At 40.3% G+C, this 25,873-nt stretch overlaps 1 protein-coding gene across 1 annotated transcript in view; it reads left to right on the top strand.

Annotated features, from left to right (window-relative positions):
• The window catches only part of LOC124789721 (collagen alpha-1(XVIII) chain-like), a 971,515-nt gene that overhangs the window by 785,857 nt on the left and 159,785 nt on the right, over positions 1 to 25,873 (top strand). Inside the window, exons 13-16 of the mRNA XM_047257171.1 lie at positions 2,102 to 2,212; positions 2,451 to 2,587; positions 21,229 to 21,492; positions 21,741 to 21,743. Of these exons, the coding sequence (XP_047113127.1) occupies positions 2,102 to 2,212; positions 2,451 to 2,587; positions 21,229 to 21,492; positions 21,741 to 21,743 (515 nt within the window). The remainder of the gene's footprint in view (positions 1 to 2,101; positions 2,213 to 2,450; positions 2,588 to 21,228; positions 21,493 to 21,740; positions 21,744 to 25,873) is intronic.

Here is a 25,873-nt window from a genome sequence, read left to right on the forward strand (position 1 = left end):
TTCTTTTCTCTTCCTGCATACTATTACTCACTACAAAAGCAAATAATGACAGAATGGATGGTTTGAAAGTTCTGTAGCCCACAAACCTGCATCAGAAGTGTTTTTTATTACAGGATGAAAAGTGTATTAAAAATCAAAAGATGTAAGAATTTGTTTTCAATGTTTTTCTGGTACGTTACTGCAGCAGTATAAGGCACCAACAAACTTGAACACTTCAAAATGTCCATTATCTCTACATTAACTGATAACATTTTGTATTGAAGATGCATCAGAACCGGTTAGCTGTGACAGACTTTGAAGCCAGTATGAAACATTTCAGTAACATCTCGACCATGAGCTCTCAGAAATTGTTTCTCTTCAGTGCTTTTAGAGACAATAATTATTGTTGCTATACATGGTCCCTTCATTTTCTATTCTAATGAGACTTTGAAATAGTAATCTAGCTCACTTCTTCACAAGAAATATCACCTACTTCTCTAGAGAATGTGTCAAAATTCAGTTTCGATGTACGGAATTTCACACCTACTCGTACAAAACCACTGTACGTGTTTGACATTGCAATGAACAGGTCCAAGAATGTTCAGTGTTAGTTGTAAAACATACTTCTCAAAGTAAGAATGAGGATCCGGTTGATTAATACTATATCTAGGAGAAGCCACTTTAGATACTGGAATTATTACACTCATTTCCCCATACATTTACTCCTTAACAGTCTATATTCCTGATAATAAAATTTAATTTTAGCTAAACTGTTATGTATGCAATAATAACACAAAGCCCAGAAATATTTTGTATGTGGGCTTTGGCTCCTTGTCTATGGGTTGTAGTGGAGTTGTGTACTCTGGTGCAAAAGTATTCAACAAGCTCCTGTCTAACATAAATGAAGAAACTGGCACCCCCTACTACTTCAGAATAAAATTAAAACATTCATCATTAGCACCTCTTTCTACAAATTATCTAAACATCTAGATCCAAGTATTGAACAGTTCTGTTAGCTACCTGGCAAGCAGCACTATTTGTTGTAAGGTAGTTTGACAAGTAATGTAGCATAAATAAGACTTGGTATTTAGAAGTGAAGACCTCTATTTTCTTTGAGGAGTATCTTTGTAATTATGTAAACATTAAGCTACCTAAAGCAGATTAACAGCAGCTATCTATTAGAGAAGGCATTAGCTATTTTCAGAGTAGTAGCTCACTTTTTAATTTATCTGATTGAGTAGCTGTATAAGTGTGGGTAGCATCAAGCAGTGTAGTGATACTTCATTGTTAATTCAGTATATGGGTGAGGTCTCTATGATTTCCTTACCTTTTGCCAATGTGTGCCTTCACTCATTCCAGCCCCTGAAGATTCCCCTTCCTGACTGACTCTAAGAGTCACAATGAATGAATGAACTTGTGCCCAATTTACGATCCTTTAGCAGAGTTAGTTGTATCTTTTTGATTATCATTTTCTGAGTTTAAGAGCTCTGTGTTGCAGCAATACTCATTCATTACTGACAAAAGAGATGTTACATTGAAAACAGTTTTAATATTTCATTTATTTTTCAGTCCCAGTTGCACTTTTTTAAATACAGAATGGCGAGATTTGATCTCCTTCACTCATCTTCAGATCTGTGTAGTTGCGTCAGCAACCTGTCATGTCTCTTTCAGAACCACACATCAGAATACACTTTTTTCAAATACTATATGACCAGTTTCAATCTCCCTGTATTATCTTCAGATCTATGTAGTTGTCAGCAATCTGTCGTGTCTGTATCTGAATCACGCATCAGAATACTGGCAGTATTCTAATGTATGGTTCTGGTACAGATACAATGGATTGCTGACCCAACTACATAGATCTAAAAATGATTCAGGAAGATCAAATATAGTCATACTGTATTTTTAAAAAAAATGTGCTGCTGAGACTGAAAAATAAATAATGTATTAAAATTTTCTAATTCTCAATAAAGTTGCTGATCACTTGCAACAAAAATATCAGCTGTAGTGAAAAGAAGTAACAAATAAAAAAATATTCCATGGCTCTTTCTATACTCAATGTATTACAATTCTAACTTTGAGATGTGTTGTAGAGAACATTGTTATTTCTTATCCCCTGCAGGAGAATCCGGTGACACGGGGAAACCTGGACCTCCAGGACCACCAGGACCCCCGGGCATTGCCCTCATTGACCCAGATGATGTTGAATTGAGTGGCTCAGGTTTTGGTTCAGGTAAGGTTTTGTTCACTTCTGCGTTGGTTGTTACCCCATGTTGTGCAATATTCCTTGGGGGGGGGGGGGGGGGGGGGAGGACACTCCTTTGTATGTATTAGGATTTTAAGATTTTCACATTGAACAAACTATTGTTTTCACTCCTAAGAAATAGTTTTGTAAGTTCGCATAGCCTTTATTACTTTCTGCTCACTATTCAGAGTTGACACAACCTGTTTAATTTTTTTGTGCTAATTAGGTCGGTTGGGAGGTCAAAAAGGTGATCCTGGGGAGACAGGTCCGAAAGGTGATAAGGGCGATGTGGGGCCCAAAGGAGAAAAGGGTGAGAGAGGAGCTGATGGTTTTCCAGGAAATCCTGGCACTAATGGCCTACAAGTAAGTAAAAATGACTTTGTGTCTGATAACCTTGCTTTTTGAAACTTGTTTTACTATCTATCCATTTACATTGAACAATAACATAAAATCAGTCTCAACGAATGGGCGTAAACATGATGGCATTGCTGCTTTTTGTTGAACCATACTTTGGTGCCTAAGGGGAAAAATTTCTTATGAAACATTTTCACAATTATTGTCATATTAATTTTTTATAAAAATGTTTTTTAATTGTTACTGATTTTTAATCAAGCTTTTGACAATATCCACTATTCTCTTTATTAACAAAGTAAGTGACCATCAATGAAGTACCAGAATCACATAAATGTGAATTACGTAATAGTGCTGTCTGCAACCAGAGATTAAATATGTGCCAGTGATGGTAAGTCAGTTGCAGCACCTCACGAACATACTCCTGGTGCAGACTGTGTGTCAATTGCCCACATTGCTGAGTCTGTAGCTCATATCCTATTAAAGTCGCTGGCACACATTCTAATTTCTACAGAGTCTCTGAGGACTGTGTATGTCCCAGTAGTTTGAAGCATGGGCTATAACTACCGTATTTACTCGAATCTACGCCGCACTTTTTTTTCCGGTTTTTGTAATCCAAAAAACCGCCTGCGGCTTGGAATTGAGTGCAAAGCAAGCGGAAGTTCTGAAAAATGTTGGTGGGTGCCGCCACAACTAACTTCTGCCGTCGAATATATGCAGCGCTACACAGGCATGCTTTGTAGGCACAAAGATAAATACTGGCACCAAATCCTCTGCGTCAGTAAATAAATTTAAAAAAGGTGGAAGACGAGCTTTTTTCTCTGCCCCGAGTTTCGACCACTGCATTTTCATACAATATCCAACGAAGTAAATACAAATTCCGTGTTGTTCATCTTCGAATGTAGCAGCATTTTAATGTACTACGAAAATCCGATTGGCAAGACTGTTTGGGATGTTTGTCAATATGGCCAACTCTACTCGTCAATATGGCCAACTCTACGTTCTCAATTTTTTCCTACCTGTGAGAAGAGATGGTTGCTAATAGGAACTTTTATGAATTGTGAATCACATGCAGTATTCTCTTCACCATAAGAATAATATGAATATAAACATTTTGTCATGTATTGTTTCGTGTTTGCTGCTATCTCATTTAAATCATGTCTGCCTAATAAACTACGAAACTAGGGTGAGACAATAGCAAACACGGAAGAATATACATATCATGTCATGTTTATATTCGTATTATTCTTATGCCTAATAGTGATACAGTCAGAAATGAAGCACAGCAATTGACTAGATTTTTAAATCTAAGATGACTCTAATTTCTGTGCAGAATGTAATGTACTAAAGAGGCACCTACAAAGATTTTCAAACGGAGAAAAATTTTCGCTAAACTCTCGTTCAGAACATCTTCTATCATATGGAGTCTATTATTTGGTTCTTGTTGATCATTATCAAAGAAAGAAGCAGTGTAAGTAACAACAAATAGCAGTCTCTTGCCATTGTTTCGCTAATGAGACGATTCCTCTCTTTTCTTTTCTTTTCTTTTCTTTTTTTTTTTTTTTTTTTTTTTTTTTAATTGTAAGCGGCGGTAGCGTGCACAAAAGCAAGCCATGCCGCGAGCGGTGACAGGCCGTAAACACGCACTATCAGAATGTGACAAACGATGCATGACACAGTACAGTAATGAATTTTCAGCTTAGAGTGAAGTAAAAACCTATAACAAAGAAAACGGCGCTTATCAGATCAAAGAAAAATAAGCAATCAATTCAAACCAGACGGAGCACGTGAAAAAGGAAGGTTACCCGTGTAAATAAGGATGGAGCGCCTGACGCATGGCAATGGCTACCTGGTAAAGCTTAACTGCTAAGCTTACAACTCGAACCAAACTACTGTAGCTGTATCGTCATTCAATCGACCTAAATTGTGTCTCATATTAGAATGGACCAACTTTGTTTCAGCCTAAGACTTTTCTCTCCCCTTGAACTTCGACTCCCAAATTTCAGGTGCTGCTTAGATTTGAGAATTTTTTTTTTCCTTGATTTCGAGTCTCATTTTTCAGGTGCGGCTTAGATTCAAGTGCGGCTTAGGTTCGAGTAAATACAGTAGTATTTTTTCAAACAAGATCTTGTGCATATTCATAAGTCAGCATCCAGCAACAACAGATTTTTCTATGCTCTGCTGATCACAAGAATAAACCGATGTAAACAAACACAAACGTGATGATTGGTCAGAAGCCGTAGCTCCCGTACATTGATGTTGTTATGCTCTTGGAAATAGGTCCTACTTATGTATTAGATATCTTAATACTAAGTTACGTTAAATGAGACTTTAAGATATTCTAGTGTATTAACAGCCATCAACGTTTTTCTTAATCTTGCTTTAGTTATGTAGGTTTTCTTTCAAAAATTGTGTATGGTCACAGCTTGTGCACTGCTGTGCTCTGATTATCATGCTGTTAATGTGCAGTATGAAAATGGCAGAGGCTGCTCCCTGCTCCTTAGTTAAACACGCACATGGATCTCAGTTAAATTCTGTTGTTCTTAATGCTTTTCATAAATTTTCAGAAAAAATCATCTTGCAAGTTTTCTGAGGGCCTGTATTTATGATACAGTTTAAAGACGCATACACACTGTATATACAGCGGAATTGGTAGCATAGTAGATTCATCATCTGGTGGAGGTCATGGATCGCTGGTTCCAGTCTCGCCTTGGTCATCCCTGGTTTTTTTTTTTTTTTTTTTTTTTTTTTTTTTTTTTTTAAAAAAATACCTATATCTCGCAACTGTAAAATTCATCATCATTTTTTATGATTAATGCATTCTTCTTGTTTCTAATTACACATTGCACACAAAATTCCTGTTTTCTTTTCAATCTAAGTTCCCAATTATCATGCTGCAATTAATACATACAGCTTTTTGACATGTCACTGTTGAACGGTGGTGGGATATAGAATGGCAGAAGAGGAGAAAATGTGGCACCTGGGTGACTTTGTGGATTCTGTTGTTGATCAACTCGTTATCAACATAGCAGATGACAAGTCCAGAACTGAAATGTATTTCTCGGATACATATAAGGAAGGAGCTAAGAGATTACTAGTTAACTGTCTGTAATTAATACCTTCAGTGGCTTCAGTATTCAACAATACTGTGAAATCCGTGCAGTATACTTTTGCATAACAAATGGCTCATTCAGGAAAATTACCCTATGTTTAAGTTAGGAATTCTCATCACTCATGTATATAGTTAGAATACTATGTTAGGTGAAAATGAGAACATTTTATGCTTTCCATCTGGTCACCCAAGAAGCATGTGCTATGCTGGAGTTTTGCTGAATATTATTTCATTCTCTTTAAAAATTAAATGTCATTCGAGGCTATATTTTTTTCTATGCCTGTTTCTTTTTTTATGTTTGAATTGCAACTGCTCACATCATTATAGGTTAGTTTGGACCAACTGACTGGCCAGTACTGCCAAAGTTAAATGTGTTGTCCCACGTTATTGTTCAGTCTATGTGGGTGTAACACAGCATAAAATGTATGTTTATGATCATACTTGACTGAACTGGACATCGCTTGGCTTCCACTCCACATGAAACGAAATCCAATGAGATTCAAGCAAATGTGGAAGAATAAATGGTGTAATATGTAACCTTATGATAAACAGAGTATAGGGGTCTGTACTTGAAATGCAGCTCATCTTGGGTATGGCACTGGGAAAAAGTTTGAGTAGCCTATGCACATGACTGCTGCCACATTCACATATAATATTAGAAACGCCTGTGTCCCAGAGTCCGTGACCATTGTATCCAAGTACAACATGTCTTCAATTTTCTTAGATAGCGAAAAGGTCCTTTGTTTAAGATTCATCCAGCTTTACTACATAGAATGGGTTTGGCTTTATGTGCACAGCAGAGGGCCAACGTAACTTATTGTGACCAATAGTTATTTTATCTTAACACAGAGACTAGGTGGTTTATTTTGGCACTAGTAAGGTTCTTTTCTGATATGCTCTTCTGGATCCTCCCCTCCACAACCAGCTTTTCTGAACTGCGCAGAGTTGTTGTCCTTACAACACATTCCCTGCTCCTGTAATTATCCTGACCTCAACATATGGTAACATGCCATCTCCACACCCTCTGCCCACCAGATTCTATCCCCTCTGTCCTGTCACCTCCTTCCCATTCTCATCTCTCACCCTCTTTGTTCACTGCCATCTGTCAGCACACCCACCCATCGTGCCACACTCCTCTCTTTTTTGCTGTGTTTTCCCCACCTCCCTGCCCCACAACCTCCTGACACTATCTCTGTTGGCATTCTAGTCCCTGCACAGTCCACCCTTCACCTCCTCCAGATTGCTGATTCCATTCCATGTTGTATTCTGGTCCTAACTTCCAGAGTTGGTAGTCTTGTAAGTGTGAGGTTTGTGTGCTTGTGTGAATGAATGGTGTGTGTTTCTCCTCCCTTTTGTGATGAAGGCTGTGGCTGAAACCTTATTCGTAAGTATCTTTTAATTGTGCTTGTCTGCAACTTTATGTGTCATCTTTACGGCACATAGCAATCTTATATTTTTCTACATTGTTGATGCTTTTAGCTCTGTATAACAACATTCAGCACAGATCCTTTTCCAGCAGAATGATGGAAACTGTGCTTGTTTAGCTGTTGGTGTGTTGAATCAGTTTATTATATACTGACTGGCTGAGCCAACTGTCTGACTTCTCTCCAACTTGAACACCTAATAAGGGTAGCTTAAAATAAGGGTAGCTTTCCTTCCTTCTCCATTTCTGCAGAAAACTTTATACTGAGATGTGATCAATGCTCAGTGAACTACTGGAATGTTTGATTGGTATGAGGCTAAACTGATAACATATCATCAACATAATGGTAAAAAAAAGAATGTGTGAAGAGGAGCACTGTTTAAGACACTTCCTTCAAAATTTGCCGTGAAAAAATTTGGACACAGATGATGACAAAGCCGAACACAGGGCCACTCAATTAGCCATATTATTGTATTTGCTGCGATGTAAAGTGATGGTCAGTCTTTGTCAGAATAACCTGACAATTTCTGAAGTGCGGTTGTTGGCAAGCAAACTCAACTTATCTTCAGCAGGAATGTTTGTAAGTAGAGGAACCACATCAAGACTGACCATAGCTTTGTCCGCACATATCCTTATTTGTTTAATGTCAACAAATGTTCACTTCATCCTTAGACACAATGGGTTCTACTCCATGAATTACATTTGTATTAGTCATTTACTTCATTGACAGTCAGTTGATTTCATAACAGAGACAGTGGTGAATATCATCAAAAGCTTGGAACATTTTTTTAACAATGTGATAAGTGCACCAAGAACATTTAATATGAGGGTAAGTCAATTATTATCTGCAATTTAGTTATATTTTTGTGTATTTTGGTAGTACTGTTGTTTTATGTTGATGCATGCTTTGTATATTTGTTGTTATATCTTTGCAATTTTCAAGCTGCTAGATTAGTTTCATTATCACTGTCCTGCTGTTAATCATGGCTGCTCCACTGTCTATTTGCACCAAAGAAGAGCAAAGTTCAATGATCCGTTTTTGTGGTCGGAAGGTGTATTGGGGCTGAAATTCATGGAATACTTTCGGTACAGTACAGTAACAGTGTTTCGCCACAACAGAATGTCTACGAATGGATTGAAAATTTCCGAAATGGTCGCACGAGTGTTATGCACAATGAAGGAGCTGGATGACCATTTACCAACACAAATGAAGAAACCATTTAGCGTTCACGTGAAATGATTTTCTTAGACAGACGATTAACTATGACAAAGTGGCATGTCATCTGCAAATTAATCATGGTTCTGCCTATGAAAACATCCACAACAGACTTGGGTTTCATAAAGTTTGTGCAAGATGGATCCCAAAACAACTCACATAGTTGTATAAACAAACGCGCTTGGACATCTGCAGAAAACATTTGGATCACTATGTTAACGAAGGGGACAACTACTTAGACAGGATCATTACTGGTGACGAAATTTTGATCCATCATTACTAGCCAGAGAGTATACAGCAGAGTATGGAATGGAAACATCCAAATTCACCATGCAAGAAAAAGTTCAAGATCCAACTGTCCGCAGGAAAACTGATGCTTACGTTTTTTTGGGATGCACAAGGTCCAGTACTGGAACATTATGGGGAAAGGGCACAAAAATAAACAGTGTACGTTACAGTGAGATGCTTACTGCCAGGCTAAAGCCTGCAATTCGAAGCAAACACCGAGGATAGCTGTCAAAAGGTGTTGTGTTGTTGCACGACAATGCCTGTCCACATACTGCTGCCCACTACTGAAAAGCGCCAGAAACTCAAATTGGAAGTACTGGATCATCCTCAATATAGTCCTGATCTTGCCCCTTCTGACTATCAAGTGTTTGGTCCAATCAAACAGGCAGTAAGGGGCCGTCGATTTGCCTCGGACGAAGCAGTGATAGATGCGGTGCATTCCTCGCTTGCAGCTCAACCTTCTTTTATGAGGGCATCAGGAAGCTTGTACAACAATGGACCGAGTGCGTTGAAACGCAAGGAGACTATGTCGAAAAGTGATGTTCTTGTAAGTTTCCTATTTGATTACAATAAATTTTTATAACTACTTTGCGGATAATAATTGACTTACTCTCCTACAAAAAATCTATCCCAAAAGACTTTGGGTTAATCATAAGATGCTTTCGTAATAAAGTTTCCTATTGCTCACAATATCCAACTACAGTAAACAGTAGAACTATCATGTTTATACCCAAAAATGAGAAATGGAGATACCAACACTGTGTGCTCTGGTATTATTATAAATGAAAGCGTTCACACTATAATCTTACAGGTGCCCAAATTAATTAAATGTCCAGTTGCATCAAGAATCATAGTACGACTTTCCTTAACTGCACACAAGTAGTATTATCCATAAAACTGCTTACCATTATGATAAAGCGATCTTAGCTATCTGTTTTAACTGTGTGTTGTCTGTCATTGGAATCGTGGGCACTAATGATGAATCCTTGATTCAGTGTATGCTGGTGTTAAAATCGAACAATGGAGACTGAAGGTTGGAATATCAATAGTGCAAGAAAAAGATAGATTGCTACTTACTGTAAAGATGACATGTTAAGTTGCAGACAGGCACACTAGTACATTAGCTTTCGACCAGAGCTTTTGTCAGTAACGGAAACACACATTCATTCACACAAGCAACCACACCTAACGCACATATGACCATCATCTCTGGCAGCACTCATGTATGTGCGGTTTGCCTGCCTGCACGAATGAATGTGTGTGCATTTTCCATTCATTTACGCAGGTGGGCACACCTGGTCAAAATCTAATGTACTAGCGTGCCTGTCTGCAACTTAACATGTCATCTTTTTGTGACTATGTTGGGTGTATACCCATGTTATGTTTTCAATTTCATCATTAGTCAAAACATCACTCTTCCAGTGATGGTAACTGACTATTTTAACATGGCTTACCATTTTTTATCAGTGTCTAATATCACAGCACCATAAACATCGAGCAGCATTTGCTCCGTGTGTGAGAAGAGGCACCTCACATACTTGGCAATGAAACTCATTTTATGCCAAGATGCTGTATTCAAAAAGGAATATAACTATTTTCTTGCAAAATTTCTACTATTGATGCACAGCAGAAGATCGGTGCTCCTCAATCAATATCAAATATTTGACTTTCCATAGTCTATCTCAAATACATCTGATTATAGGCAGGTCAGAACTTGATCAACTTTGATTCTACCTCAAGGAGACAGTTTTGCTATGACCTGACTCTGCTCATTGTTGCAAACAAATTCATATATACCTAGGTTGGTACTTGAATAGTGGCAACACTGCTGTGGAGACACTATGCAATGGAATCTACTATTGTGGCTGATAGCACACGTTATTGACATACCTACCTTACCTCTGGGTAAATGGACTCGCCAATCCCATGTCACCGGTGTGCACAAAATTGAGGAAAACACAGACATTTGTGAGCAAGCAGTCTAACGTAATGGTGTCACTATGTTTTCGAAACAGGAACGATGGAGTTGGATCGAGATTGAATGTGCCAGAGGTCGTACTGCACAACAGTGTCACCACCTATGACCAGCTGTATGAAAGAAGCGGCAACACTTTCTCTGCAACCCACCCATCAGTTTGCACAACAATGCAGAGGCGCATACAGTGCAAGCTGTGGCTGCTTCGTTCGGTTGATGGGACTGGGAAGTACTGTACCATCCACCATACTCTCTGGACTTAAGTCCTTATGACTTTGATTTGATTCTGAAGATGAAGGAACCACTTCCTGGCATTCGCTTCAGAACTGTTCCAGAGATTCAACAGGCAGTAGACCACTCCGTTCGCACCATCAACAGAACAGGCTCTGCTAACAGTATACTATGCCTTCCACTTCGCTGTCAGTGGGTTCTACACAGTGCTGGTGACTACTTTGAAGGACAGTAACAGGTGCAAACATTTAGCTCTTATGTATCGGTTGTGAATAAATAGTTGCCACTATTTAAGTTCCAACTCTCATACTTCTCATTAAAAGATCAAAGTGTGTCTTTTTGTATCATTTATCAGTACAGAATCCAAAATGAAACTTATCTCATGAACTGTTTTGAATTAATTAAATATTAGCTGTGACTTTTGTTGAGTAACGCTCTTCAAATGCTGTCACTTTGCCAGCATTTGTAGCAATATGAATCATGGACAAGTTCTTGGGATTGGTGGATGTGTACCTCATGATGCAGAATTAGTCCAGAAAATTTTATCTGCAACATGGGTGGTAAAAGGAAAACATCATCAAGAATGAGTTTTGTGCCTGTTACGATTTTTTTACTTGCACTGCCAGTGTCAGTGTTGCTGTAGATTGGTGTTATTGTCATTTCATTCTTCATGTCTAGCACTGAGAGCAGTCCATGTAATGGTGGCACTTTTACAGCGCTTTATGGTATAATTTTTTGTTCTTTTTTTATTTTTCTCTGTTTTTATGAATCTGTTTTGAGAAAACATTTTAATGCTAGATTGTTTTAGGTAGGCGAATGTGAGAAAATCCTTTTTTTTTTTTATTATGTGCTTGCTTTTAACTGTGAAATTGTAGGCCAGGCAATATGCTTGCTTTGTAACTATGTGTAATATAGTAATGTAACAATCCATAAAAGTTTATCTTCATTGAAAACGGCCCCAAAAGTCTTCAGGTTTAACATGTATGTAACAGGATTCTCTATTTTGGAAAGTTCTGACCATTATTAGTTCACATACATTTGTCTCTGAACTTGGTTGCTCTAATCTCTAAAACATCCATGTTATCAGATTTTTCCCTCACCGTGCTTACTTTATCATGTACATGTAGTTGCTTTGCACAGCATGTGATTTTTGCTAGTTGTGGGATGAGTGTTTACAGACTCATCTCATACTTCAGATCTGTTGACCAAATTTGGTGGCACACTGGTCTTGCATCCAGGAGGATGAGGGTTCAAATTCATGTCTGGCTATCCTGGTTTATGTTTTCCGTGATTTCCCTATATCACTTAAGGCAAATGCGGAGATGATACCTTTGAAAGGGCACAACCAGTTTCCTTCTCCATCCTTTCCTAATCTGAGCTTGTGCACCATCTCTAATGACCTCGTTCTCAATGGGACATTAAACACTAGTCTTTTCATCCTCCTCCTCCTCCTCCTCCTCCTCCGATCTGTTGACTTACTTTAGTAAATGATGATTTGATGGGACTACTATATAGAATAGCACATCCATTGCCAGTGTTCTAGATGTAAGTCATGTTATTGCTAGTGTGGGGCAGATTTAGTATCACGTTTCATTAAGTTTTTTGAAGAAAACATATGCTACATAGCTTATAGCAAATAAAGTAGAAGTTTGTTGATGACAATCTGTGCTATTCACATAAAACCATATTTATATAATAGAGGGAAACATTCCACGTGGGAAAAATATATCTAAAAACAATGATGATGTGACTTACCAAATGAAAGCACTGGCAGGTTGATAGACACACAAAGAAACACAAACATACACACAAAATTCAAGCTTTCGCAACCAACTGTTGCTTCATCAGGAAAGAGGGCAGGAGAGGGAAAGACAAAAGGATGTGGGTTTTAAGGGAGAGGGTAAGGAGTCATTCCAATCCCGGGAGCGGAAAGACTTACCTTAGGGGGAAAAAAGGACAGGTATACACTCGCATACACACACACATCCATCCGCACGTACACAGACACAAGCAGACATTTGTAAAGGCAAAGAGTTTGGGCAGAGATGTCAGTCGAGGCGGAAGTACAGAGGCAAAGATGTTGTTGAAAGACAGGTGAGGTATGAGCGGCGGCAACTTGGAATTAGCGGAGGTTGAGGCCTGGCAGATAATGAGAAGAGAGGATATACTGAAGGGCAAGTTCCCATCTCCGGAGTTCTGACAGGTTGGTGTTAGTGGGAAGTATCCAGATAACCCGGACGGTGTAACACTGTGCCAAGATGTGCTGGCCGTGCACCAAGGCATGTTTAGCCACAGGGTGATCCTCATTACCAACAAACACTGTCTGCCTGTGTCCATTCATGCAAATGGACAGTTTGTTGCTGGTCATTCCCACATAGAAAGCTTCACAGTGGCAGGTCAGTTGGTAAATCACGTGGGTGCTCTCACACATGGCTCTGCCTTTGATCGTGTACACCTTCCGGGTTACAGGACTGGAGTAGGTGGTGGTGGGAGGGTGCATGGGACAGGATTTACACCGGGGGCAGTTACAAGGGTAGGAGCCAGAGGGTAGGGAAGGTGGTTTTGGGGATTTCATAGGGATGAACTAAGAGGTTAGGAAGGTTAAGCGGACGGCGGAAAGACACTCTCGGTGGAGTGGGGAGGATTTCATGAAGGATGGATCTCATTTCAGGGCAGGATTTGAGGAAGTCGTATCCCTGCTGGAGAGCCACATTCAGAGTCTGATCCAGTCCCGGAAAGTATCCTGTCACAAGTGTGGCATTTTTGGGGTTCTTCTGTGGGAGGTTCTGAGTTTGAGGGGATGAGGAAGTGGCTCTGGATATTTGCTTGTGTAGCAGGTCGGGAGGGTAGTTGCGGGATGCGAAAGCTGTTTTCAGGTTGTTGGTGTAATGGTTCAGGGATTCCGGACTGGAGCAGATTCGTTTGTCACGAAGACCTAGGCTGTAGGGAAGGGACTGTTTGATGTGGAATGGGTGGCAGCTGTCATAATGGAGGTACTGTTGCTTGTTGGTGGGTTTGATGTGGACGGACGTGTGAAGCTGGCCATTGGACAGATGGAGGTCAACGTCAAGGAAAGTGGCATGGGATTTTGAGTAGGACCAGGTGAATCTGATGGAACCAAAGGAGTTGAGGTTGGAGAGGAGATTCTGGAGTTCTTCTTCACTGTGAGTCCAGATCATGAAGATGTCATCAATAAATCTGTACCAAACTTTGGGTTGGCAGGCCTGGGTAACCAAGAAGGCTTCCTCTAAGTGACCCATGAATAGGTTGGCGTACGAGGGGGCCATCCTGGTACCCATGGCTGTTCCCTTTAATTGTTGGTATGTCTGGCATTCGAAAGTGAAGAAGTTGTGGGTCAGGATGAAGCTGGCTAAGGTAATGAGGAAAGAGGTTTTAGGTAAGGTGGCAGGTGATCGGCGTGAGAGGAAGTGCTCCATCGCAGTGAGGCCCTGGACGTGCGGAATATTTGTGTATGAGGAAGTGGCATCAATGGTTACAAGGATGGTTTCCGGGGGTAACAGCTTGGGTAAGGATTCCAGGCGTTCGAGAAAGTGGTTGGTGTCTTTGATGAAGGATGGGAGACTGTATGTAATGGGTTGAAGGTGTTGATCTACATAGGCAGAGATACGTTCTGTGGGGGCTTGGTAACCAGCTACAATGGGGCGGCCGGGATGATTGGGTTTGTGAATTTTAGGAAGAAGGTAGAAGGTAGGGGTGCGGTCTGTCGGTGGGGTCAGAAGGTTGATGGAGTCAGGTGAAAGGTTTTGTAGGGGGCCTAAGGTTCTGAGGATTCCTTGAAGCTCTGCCTGGACATCAGGAATGGGATTACCTTGGCAAACTTTGTATGTAGTGTTGTCTGAAAGCTGATGCAGTTCCTCAGCCACATACTCCCAACGATCAAGTACCACGGTCATGGAACCTTTGTCTGCCGGAAGAATGACGATGGATTGGTCAGCCTTCAGATCACGGATAGCCTGGGCTTCAGCAGTGGTGATGTTGGGAGTAGGATTAAGTTTTTTAAGAAGGATTGAGAGGCAAGGCTGGAAGTCAGAAATTCCTGGAAGGTTTGGAAAGGGTGATTTTGAGGAAAAGGAGGTGGGTCCTGCTGTGACGGAGGACGGAACTGTTCCAGGCAGGGTTCAATTTGGATAGTGTCTTGGGGAGTTGGATCATTAGGAGTAGGATTAGGATCATTTTTCTTCATGGCAAAGTGATATTTCCAGCAGAGAGTACGAGTGTAGGACAGTAAATCTTTGACGAGGGCTGTTTGGTTGAATCTGGGAGTGGGGCTGAAGGTGAGGCCTTTGGATAGGACAGAGGTTTCGGATTGAGAGAGAGGTTTGGAGGAAAGGTTAACTACTGAATTAGGGTGTTGTAGTTCCAGATTGTGTTGATTGGAATTTTGAGGGGAGTGGAGCTGGAAGTGGGAGATTGAGTAGATAGGAGAGACTGGGTCTGTGTGCAATGAGAGGAGGTTGAGGTTTGCTGGAAAGGTTGTGAAGGGTGAATGAGTTGCCTTTCCGGAGGTGGGAAACCAGGAGATTGGATAGTTTTTTGAGGTGGAGGGTGGCATGCTGTTTTAATTTGCGGTTGGCCTGTAGGAGGATGCTCTGAACAGCCAGTGTGGATGTGGGAGAGGAAAGATTGAGGACTTTTATTAAGGACAGGAGTTGACAGGTGTGTTCATTGGCTGAGTTGATGTGTAGGTGAAGGATTAGGTGGGTGAGGGCGATGGATTGTTCAGTTTGGAACTGGTATAGGGACTGATGGAAAGAAAGGTTACAGCCAGAGATGGGAACTTTAAGTGTGAGGCCTTTGGGGGTAATGCCAAATGTCAGACAAGCCTGAGAAAATAAAATATGGGAGCGTAATCTGGCTAGGGCAAAGGCATGTTTGCTGAGGGGATGTAAATAAAACTTAACGGGGTCGTTGTGGGGGTGTTGTGAGGGTGACATGGTATTAGAAGTTGGAAAGTGTAACATGAGGCTGAAATGAAAATGAAAATAAAAATATATGGGGAGAGATAAAGGTGAACTAGAAAGCAACTGGAGATCTGGTGTGAAAAAAGGCGAAAACGTGTTGGTTAAAGCTGGGCTGTGTTGATTCTGTGGTGAACTTGGGTTGGTAGACAACGATGTGTACAAAGGTTAGGTGGTTGTGTTGCCGCCAAAACACGTTAAAGGGTGGAGAAATTCGGGAAATTTTCGAAAAAACTGCATGTAAATGTATTAAAAGGAGTGGTTTTGTGGTGGCAGATTATGAAAATGAGGCTAACAATTGTCTGACGAAGAAATAATGACGTTAAAACCTGTGGGAAACGGCTAAAAATAATCAGTGATGTGGGAAAAACGGAAATAAAGCGAAAGTTATTAGAACTAGCCGAAATGGTTGTTTATTAGGTGAAAGGAACTGTTTGTGAACTGGAAACAGTTTGGTACAGATTTATTGATGACATCTTCATGATCTGGACTCAAAGTGAAGAACTCCAGAATTTCCTCTCCAACTTCAACTCCTTTGGTTCCATCAGATTCACCTAGTCCTACCGTATTTACTCGAATCTAAGCCGCATTTTTTTCCGGTTTTTGTAATCCAAAAAACCGCCTGTGGCTTAGAATCGAGTGCAACAGAAGCGAAAGTTCTGAAAAATGTTGGTAGGTGCCGCCACAACTAACTTCTGCCGTCGAATATATGTAGCGCTACATAGGCATGCTTTGTAGGCACAAAGATAAATACTGGCGCCAAAACCTGTGCGTCAGTAAATAATTTTTTTAAAAAATGTGGAATACGAGCTTTTTTCCTCCGCCCCGAGTTTCGACCACTGCATTTTCATACATTATCCAACGAAGCAAATACAAATTCCGTATTGTTCATCTTCGAATGTAGCAGAATTTCAATGTACTACGAAAATCCGACTGGCAAGACTGTTACGGATGTTTGTCAATATGGCCAACTCTACGTTCTGAATTTTTTCCTACCTGTGAGAAGAGATGGTTGCTAATAGGAACCTGATGAAATATGAATCACATGCAGCATTCTCTTCACCATAAGAATAATACGAATATAAACATTTTCACATATATTCTTTCATGTTTGCTGCTATCTCATTTAAATCCTGTCTGCCTAATAAACTACGAAACTAGATTGAGACAACAGCAAACGCCGAAGAATATACATATCATGTCATGTTTATATTCGTATTATTCTTATGCCTAATAGTGATGCAGTCAGAAATGAAGCACGCCAACTGACTAGATTTTGAAATCCAAGATGACTCTAATTTCTGTGCAGGATTTGATGTACTAAAGAAGCGGCCACAAAGATTTTCAAACGGAGAAAAATTTTCGCGTAACTCTCGTTCAGAACATGTTCTATCATACGCAGTCTATTATTTGGTTCTTGTTGATCATTATCAAAGAAAGCAGCAGTGTAAGTAACAACAAATAGCAGTCTCTTGCCATTGTTTCGCTAATGAGACGATTCCTCTCTGTTCTTTTCTTTTTTTTTCTTAATTGTAAGCGGCGGTAGCGCGTGCAAAAGCAAGCCATGCCGCGAGCGGTGACAGGCAGTAAACACGCATTATCAGAATGCGACAAACAATGCCTGGCACAGTACAGTAATGCATTTTCAGCTTAGAGTGACGAAAACACCTATAACAAAGAAAACGGCACTTATCAGATCAAAGCAAAATAAGCAGTCAATTCAAACCAGACGAAGCACGTGAAAAAGTAAGCGTATCCCTATAAATACGGATGGAGCACCTGACGCATAGCAATGGCTACCTGGTAAAGCTTAACTGCAAAGCTTACAACTCGAACCAAACTACTGTAGCTGTATCGTCACTCATTCGACGTAAATTGTGTCTCATATTACAATGGACCAACTTTGTTTCGATTTGGAGGTGCGGCCTATAACTTTTCTCTCCCCTTGAATTTCGAGTCTCAAGTTTCAAGTGCGGCTTACATTCGGGATTTTATTTATTTATTTTTTTTTTTTCGAGTCTCATTTCTCAGGTGCGGCTTAGATTCGAGTGCGGCTTGGATCCGAGTAAATACGGTACTCCAAATCCCATACCACTTTCCTTGACGTAGACCTCCATCTGTCCAGTGGCCAGCTTCACATGTCCATCCACATCAAACCCACCAACAAGCAACAGTACCTCCATTATGACAGCTGCCACCCATTCCACCTCAAACGGTCCCTTCCCTACAGCCTAGGTCTTCGTGGCAAACGAATCTGCTCCAGTCCGGAATCCGTGAACCGTTATACCAACAACCTGAAAACAGCTTTCGCATCCCGCAACTACCCTCCCGACCTGGTACACAAGCAAATATCCAGAGCCACTTCCTCATCCCCTCAAACTCAGAACCTCCCACAGAAGAACCCCAAAAGTGTCACACTCGTGACAGGATACTTTCCGGGACTGGATCAGATTCTGAATGTGGCTCTCCAGCAGGGATACGACTTTCTCAAATCGTGCCCTGAAATGAGATCCATTCTTCATGAAATCCTCCCCACTCCACCAAGAGTGTCTTTACACCATCCACCTAACCTTCCTAACCTCTTAGTTCATCCCTATGAAATCCCCAAACCACCTTCCCTACCCTCTGGCTCCTACCCTTGTAACCGCCCCCGGTGTAAAACCTGTCCCATGCACCCTCCCACCACCACCTACTACAGTCCTGTAACCCAGAAGGTGTACACGATCAAAGGCAGAGCCACGTGTGAAAGCACCCACGTGATTTACCAACTGACCTGCCTACACTGTGAAGCTTTCTATGTGGGAATGACCAGCAACAAACTGTCCATTCACATGAATGGACACACGCAGACAGTGTTTGTTGGTAATGAGGATCACCCTGTGGCTAAACATGCCTTGGTGCACGGCCAGCACATCTTGGCACAGTGTTACACCTTCCGGGTTATCTGGATACTTCCCACTAACACCAACCTGTCAGAACTCCGGAGATGGGAACTTGCCCTTCAGTATATCCTCTCTTCTCGTTATCCACCAGGCCACAACCACCGCTAATTTCAAGTTGCCGCCGCTCATACCTCACCTGTCTTTCAACAACATCTTTGCCTCTGTACTTCCGCCTCGACTGACATCTCTGCCCAAACTCTTTGCCTTTACAAATGTTTGCTTGTGTGTGTGTGTGTGTGTGTGTGTGTGTGTGTGTGTGTGTGTGTGTGTGTGTGTGTGTGTGTGCGCGCGCGCATACCTGTCCTTTTTTCCCCCTAAGGTAAGTCTTTCCGCTCTCGGGATTGGAATGACTCCTTACCCTCTCCCTTAAAACCCACATCCTTTCGTCTTTCCCTCTCCTTCCCTCTTTCCTGATGAAGCAACCGTTGGTTACGAAAGCTTGAATTTTGTGTGTATGTTTGTGTTTCTTTGTGTGTCTATCAACCTGCCAACGCTTTCGTTTGGTAAGTCACATCATCATTGTTTTTAGATATATAAAACTATATTTATATGTTCTGTATGTATACAGGATTATTATAAATGACAAAAGTGATTTGACAGATTTGCTGTAGCTATGTTATATGACGTATTGTCACAGGGCACTGCACATACTTATAAAAACTCAAAACGTTTTTTTTTCTTTTTTTTTTCTTTCTTTTTCTTCTTTTTCCTATAAGGCAAGTGCTCCATATGTGCCCCCTCCTGATTCTGCAGATATCAAGTCGATAACCAAGTTCTTACCACATTCAGTGCAGCAGGTCGCTATCAATCTGTTCAAAAGCACAAAATCTGTTCATTTGAGCTTGCAGTTGTGGTAGATTTGCTGGTGGAGGAGATGTAAACAAAAATTGCATGTTTAAGAATTTATGAACATCATGATGGAAGTGGGGTGGAGCACCATTCTACTGGTAGATGAAGTCCACATTGTCACTCTCAAGTTGTGGCATGTTATGGTATATTGATGTGAATACATTTCAAGCACAAGTATGCTTTCTCGGTGCCTATCGTCATCTTGTCTGACTGCTCACTTCTGAGCCCTCGTGGCAGAAATCTGAAGTTCAGCTGCAACAATACAAAACTTTTTGAGTTTTTCTACATGAGTGTCGAATTTTGTGACAATATGTCAGTTAATGTAGTTATAGTAAATTTATAAAAAGACTTGAAACATTTATACTAACCTTGTGTTTTTGAGTATTTCTCTTCATTGCATTATGATGACACATCCTAAATCATTGTAAGATATTCCTTGGATGAATAAAAAAATAAATTATTGAGCCACACTCTGTAGTCTATATAGTGTACTTTCAGCCAGAAAGTAAAGGACATACCACATGAATACATTGATCTAAAATATATGTATCTATTGTACTATGCATGAGTTGGGAATGAAAACAATATTTACTTTGTGATTTAAGACTTATTTGAAATTGCAGTTGCAAGCTAATATCCCAAAGGTGTTCAGACTCACATGCGGTTTCTCTTCATTTAAATGTCTTGGCTCAAACTCATCTAGGGGTTGAACAGCATTACATGCCCTAAATGAGACACTTGTGACCCTTTGGTTAAATTGTCTGGCTGATGGCAAGTTTGTGAAATAGAAAGTTAACATAACATTTAACAACAGTAATAATAATATCGGGAACTAAAACCCATAAATGATGTCGGCAACACAGTTGCGATTTACTTAGAATAATGTTAATTCAGAAAGCAAACCAATAGCGAAAGTGGTCGTATTTAGAGTTACGAATGTGTTTGCATATCACAGTTTCTTTGTTGTCCTTTTATTTTTAGGCAAGAAATAACTTTTTGGAACACAGGGCTTGTAGTGTCAAATTACTGTTAGGTTCTACATACAGTTTTTATTAGATGTTATTATCTCATATGTTTTGTCCTGGGATTGTACCTCATTGTCTGTGTACACCAGTGATATCTGGCTTTCGTCATTTGCAAGTGCATTTCACTTGAACACTTCACATTCACTGTCTGTGTTTTCATTTAAAACTTGAGTGAACAATGTGTGTTTGTAGTCTTACTTAGTTGTTTAGATTGACCACATCTGAAAGACGATGATGATGATGATAATGATAATAATAATAATAATAATAATAATAAAACAGACGTAACTAAGGAACAATGAAACATGTAAAAATGATGAGACAGAAATCTGTTTCACAAAAACAACTGTTCTGTCTGGTTTAAGCAGTTTCTGAATCAGTGTCTACACAAAGAGCAGAGTAAGAACAGTATTGAAAGGATACATTGCTACTCACCACATAGAGAGGCACTGAGTCTTGAAGAGGCACAATGAATAAGAATGCCAGAAATGTCCAGTGTTCTGATTGCTTCCTTCATCAGAAGTAGAAAACACACAGTAATAATGTTACATTTGATCTGATTTTATGTAAAAATGGCCTGGACTGACACTGATTTCAAAATGTATTTGTGCAGGGCACAGCTGGAGAAAAAGGTGAACCTGGAGAGATGGGCCTGACAGGACCTGTCGGTCCCCCCGGCATGAAGGGAGACAGGGGTGAGAGGGGGCCCCCTGGCCCCGCCACTGTGGCCGGTGTCGACGGGGACTTCATCACCATAAAGGGCGAGAAGGGTGACCACGGCAAGAGGGGCCGCCGGGGCAAGCCGGGACCTCCCGGGCCCGTGGGCCCCCCGGGAAAACCCGGCACTGTGGGCGAGATGGGACTGCCCGGATGGATGGTAACCTCACGTGCTGCTAGACGACCAGTTTGAATTTTCTTGTGCACTGAGTTAAAATAAATTCGACCTGCTTATTATGAGATAATATTCAATTAATAATTAATGGTGTTCATCTAATAACTCCTTTCCTAACTGGTAGCTCAGAAATTCTGTTACATTGAATTTTATGTCACTAACATTTGCATTATGTTTTCTGTAACCTGTTACTAATTCTCTTATTCTTTCTTTTCATGCTTGCATCATTACAGAAGGTGAGCTTCTATTTTTCTTGTCTAACTTTTATTTGTAATAAGTACCTAACACTGATACTTTAGCCTTAGTGTTCCAAAAGATGTGGGCTTAAAACCTAAATTCATTTTTTGCTGCAAGTGAGAGACCTTGCAGATGTGACTTCTTCTTGTCATAGTAAGCCATATTGAGACTGCTTTGTTTGATGAATTAGCAATCAGAATTTGAGTTGGAATGTACTCAGCTGTTGACTTCTTGTCACCAGGTGTTGTCTTACTGCCTCCCATATCCAACAACCACATCTATCAAAAAAGAATTGTGCCAAGGAAACACTCCAGCTTGGCTGCATAATCAAGAAATGATCAGCCACTTAAAAATTGTGATAAGCTATAATTATATCCAGATCGTATTTTCATTCTGCAGCAGCATGTACATTGATTTGAATCTTTGAAAGATTAAACTCGTGTGCTGACCTGAGATTGGAGCCTAGGATTTTTGCCTTTTGTGGGCAAGTGCACTGCTGACAGGTATCTGAGCACGACATATGACTCTACCTCACAGCTTTAATTCTGCTGGTACCTCATCTCCTACATTCCAAACTGCACAGAAGTTGTCCTACACTCTGAGTGGGACTAGCACTCCTGGAAAAAAAGATATTGTGGAGACAGGACTTAGCCACAAGGTAAATATTCCAGGTTTGAGCCCCAATCTGGCACGCAATCTGAATCTGCCTGGAAGTTTCCAAAGCAATGGATGCTCCACTACAGAGTGAAAATTCATTCTGGAAAGAATTGCCCAGGCTGCGGCTATGCCATGTCCACGCAGGATCCTTTCTTCCTGGAGTGATAGTCCTGCAGGGTATCCAGGACAACTTGTGAGAAGTTTGGAAGGTAGGAGATGAGGTAATGATGGAAGTAAAGTTATGAGTTTGGATAGCTTGGTCACTGGACAACTTGCACATAAAAGGCAAAGGTCCCAGGTTTGAGTTTTGGTCTAACACACAGTTTTAATCTGCGAGAAAGTTTTAAGCTACAGTCACACTTTCTCACTGGCTATTCAAGTTTTTACTGAATGAAATATTAACTAATATTAATGTTTTTCATTGAGATACAATACAGATAATTCTGTTGTGTTGCTATGGGAGATGTAATCGTAAAACAGTTGAAGCGTGTTTACTGCAAGAATCTATTTCATGTTATGGTTACATAACTAAAATTATTTCTTCATATAGTTACTTTGTTCAGATACAGATGAACTCATATAACAAGTTTTCACACATCTCTTTTGTGTCTTTCTGCATCCACATATTTAATAAATGTAGCAACCACTCATTGCAGTGACGTCACAGACAGATGGTTGAAGCTTTTCCACTATAGCTCTTGCAAAAGTTTTCATGACACATGGTGTGGCTTTCTCATGGTGATGCTAGAAGACAACAGAGCTTTCTCCTCAAAGTTCAGATGATGCAAAATGTTTTATTAATGAGATATGAGGAAATTGTCACTGTACTATAATACATGACATGGAAAAATTCCTTATGAATTTGTCATATATTAAATGCTGCTCTTCATTCATAATGATCAGTATTTTTTTATGGACATTCTTATGCAATGAAAATTTTAATGCAGTTTTCCAAAATGATGCTTCATTAATAACATTGTTTCCATACACCACTGTGATTGAATGGTGTGGTCTCATCTCTTGCATTTGGGAATAGAACCACAGATTTTTTAATATTTTAAACTATCAAGCATGTCATTGATACAAGTGAAATTGGCACAAGTGAAATATTGTTGGTTTGAACAGCACGATGCTATAAATACTTAGTCATACTGGAAATGAGGTATTCTCATCTTTCTCCAGCCTATGAATTGATTTACCAAGGTAGTTGTTTGGGGAACATATAATTTAATGTGGCCTGTGAACAATCTACATCTACAAGATTACTCTGCTATTCACAATAAAGAGCCTGGCAGAGGGTTCAGTGAACCACCTTCAAGCTGTCTCTCTTCCGTTCCACTCTCGAACGGCACGCAGGAAAAATGAGCACTTAAATTTTTCTGTGCGAGCCCTGATTTCTCTTATTTTATCATGATGATCATTTCTCCCTATGTAGGTAGGTGCCAACAGAATGTTTTTGCAATTGGAGGAGAAAACTGGTGATAGAAATTTCATGAGAAGATCCTGTTGCAACGAAAAAAACCTTTGTTTTAATTATTGCCACTCCCAATTCACATATCATGTCTGTGACACTATCTCCCCTATTTCATGATAATACAAAGCGAGCTGCCCTTCTTTGTACATTTTCGATATCATCTGTCAGTCGTACCTGATGTGGATCCCACATCACACAGCAATACTCCAGAATAGGGTGGACAAGTGTGGTGTAAGCAGTCTCTTCAGTAGACCGGGTGCACCTTCTATGTGTTCTGCCAATGGATCGCAGTCTGTGGTTTGCTCTACCCACAATATTATCTATGTGATCATTCCAATTTAGGTTATTTGTAATTGTAATTCCTAAGTATTTAGCTGCATTTACAGCCTTCAGATTTGTGTGGCTTATCGTGTAATCGAAATTTAGCTGATTTCTTTTAGCATGTGAATAACTTCACACTTTTCTTTATTCGGGGTCAATTGCCATTTTTCACACCATACAGATATCTTGTTTAAATCATTTTGCAAGTCGTTTTGAGCATCTGATACCTTTACAAGATGGTAAATGACATCATCATCTGCAAACAATCTAAGATGGCTACTCAGATTCTCCTATGTCTTTAATACAGATCAGGAACAATAGAGGGCCTATAACACTTCCTTGGGGAATGCCGGATATTACTTCTGTTTCACTCGATGACTTTCTGCCTATTACTACGAACTGTGACCTTTCACAGGAAATCACGAGTCCAGTCGCACAACTGCGGCGGTACTCTGTAGGCATGCAGTTTGATTAGAAGACGCTTTTGAGGAACAGTGCTGAAAGCCTTCTGGAAATCTAAAAATATAGAATCACTTTGACTTCCCCTGTCGATAGCACTTACTACTTCATGAGTATAAAGAGCTAGTTGTGTTTCACAGGAATGATATTTTCTGAATCCGTGCTGACTGTGCGTCAATAAATCGTTTTCTTCGAGGTACTTCATAATGTTTGAATAGAGTATATGTTTCAAAACCCTACTGCAAATTGACGTTAGTGATATAGGCCTGTAATTCAGCAGATTACTCCTGCTTCCGTTTTTGGGTATTGGTGTGACTTGAACAATTTTCCAGTCTTTAGGTACGGATCTTTCAGTGAGCGAGTGGTTGTATACAGGGTGGTCCATTCATAGTGACCGTGCCAAATATCTCACGAAATAAGCATCAAACGAAAAAACTACAAAGAATGAAACTCGTCTAGCAAAACCAGATGGCGCTATGGTTGGCCCGCTAGATGGCACTACCATAGGTCAAACGGAGATCAACTGCGTTTTTTTTTAAATAGGAACCCCAATTTTTTATTACATATTCATGTAGTACGTAAAGAAACATGAATGTTTTAGTTGGACCACTTTTTTCGCTTTGTGATAGATGGTGCTGTAATAGTCACAAACATGTAAGTACGTGGTATCACGTAACATTCCGCCAGTGCGGATGGTATTTGCTTCGTGATACATTACCCGTGTTAAAATGGACCGTTTACCAATTGCAGAATAGATCGATATTGTGTTGATGTATGGCCATTGTGATCAAAATGCCCAAAGGGCGTGTGCTGTGTATGCTGCTCGGTATCCAGTCCGATATCATCCAGGTGTGCGGACCGTTCGCCGGATAGTTACGTTATTTAAGGAAACAGGAAGTGTTCAGCCAAATGTGAAACGTCAACCACGACCTGCAACAAATGATGATGCCTTTAAGTAGGTGTTTTAGCCGCTGTCGCGGCTAATCCGCACATCAGTAGCAGACAAATTGCGCGAGAATCGGGAATCTCGAAAACGTCGGTGTTGAGAATGCTACATCAACATCGATTGCACCCGTACCATGTTTCTATGCACCAGGAATTGAATGGCGACGACTTTGAACGTCGTGTACAGTTCTGCCACAGGGCACAAGAGAAATTACGGGACGATGACAGATTTTTTGCACGCATTGTATTTAGGGACGAAGCGTCATTCACCAA

Source organism: Schistocerca piceifrons, chromosome 3, assembly GCF_021461385.2.
Source record: "Schistocerca piceifrons isolate TAMUIC-IGC-003096 chromosome 3, iqSchPice1.1, whole genome shotgun sequence".
Classification (NCBI taxonomy): domain Eukaryota; kingdom Metazoa; phylum Arthropoda; class Insecta; order Orthoptera; family Acrididae; genus Schistocerca; species Schistocerca piceifrons.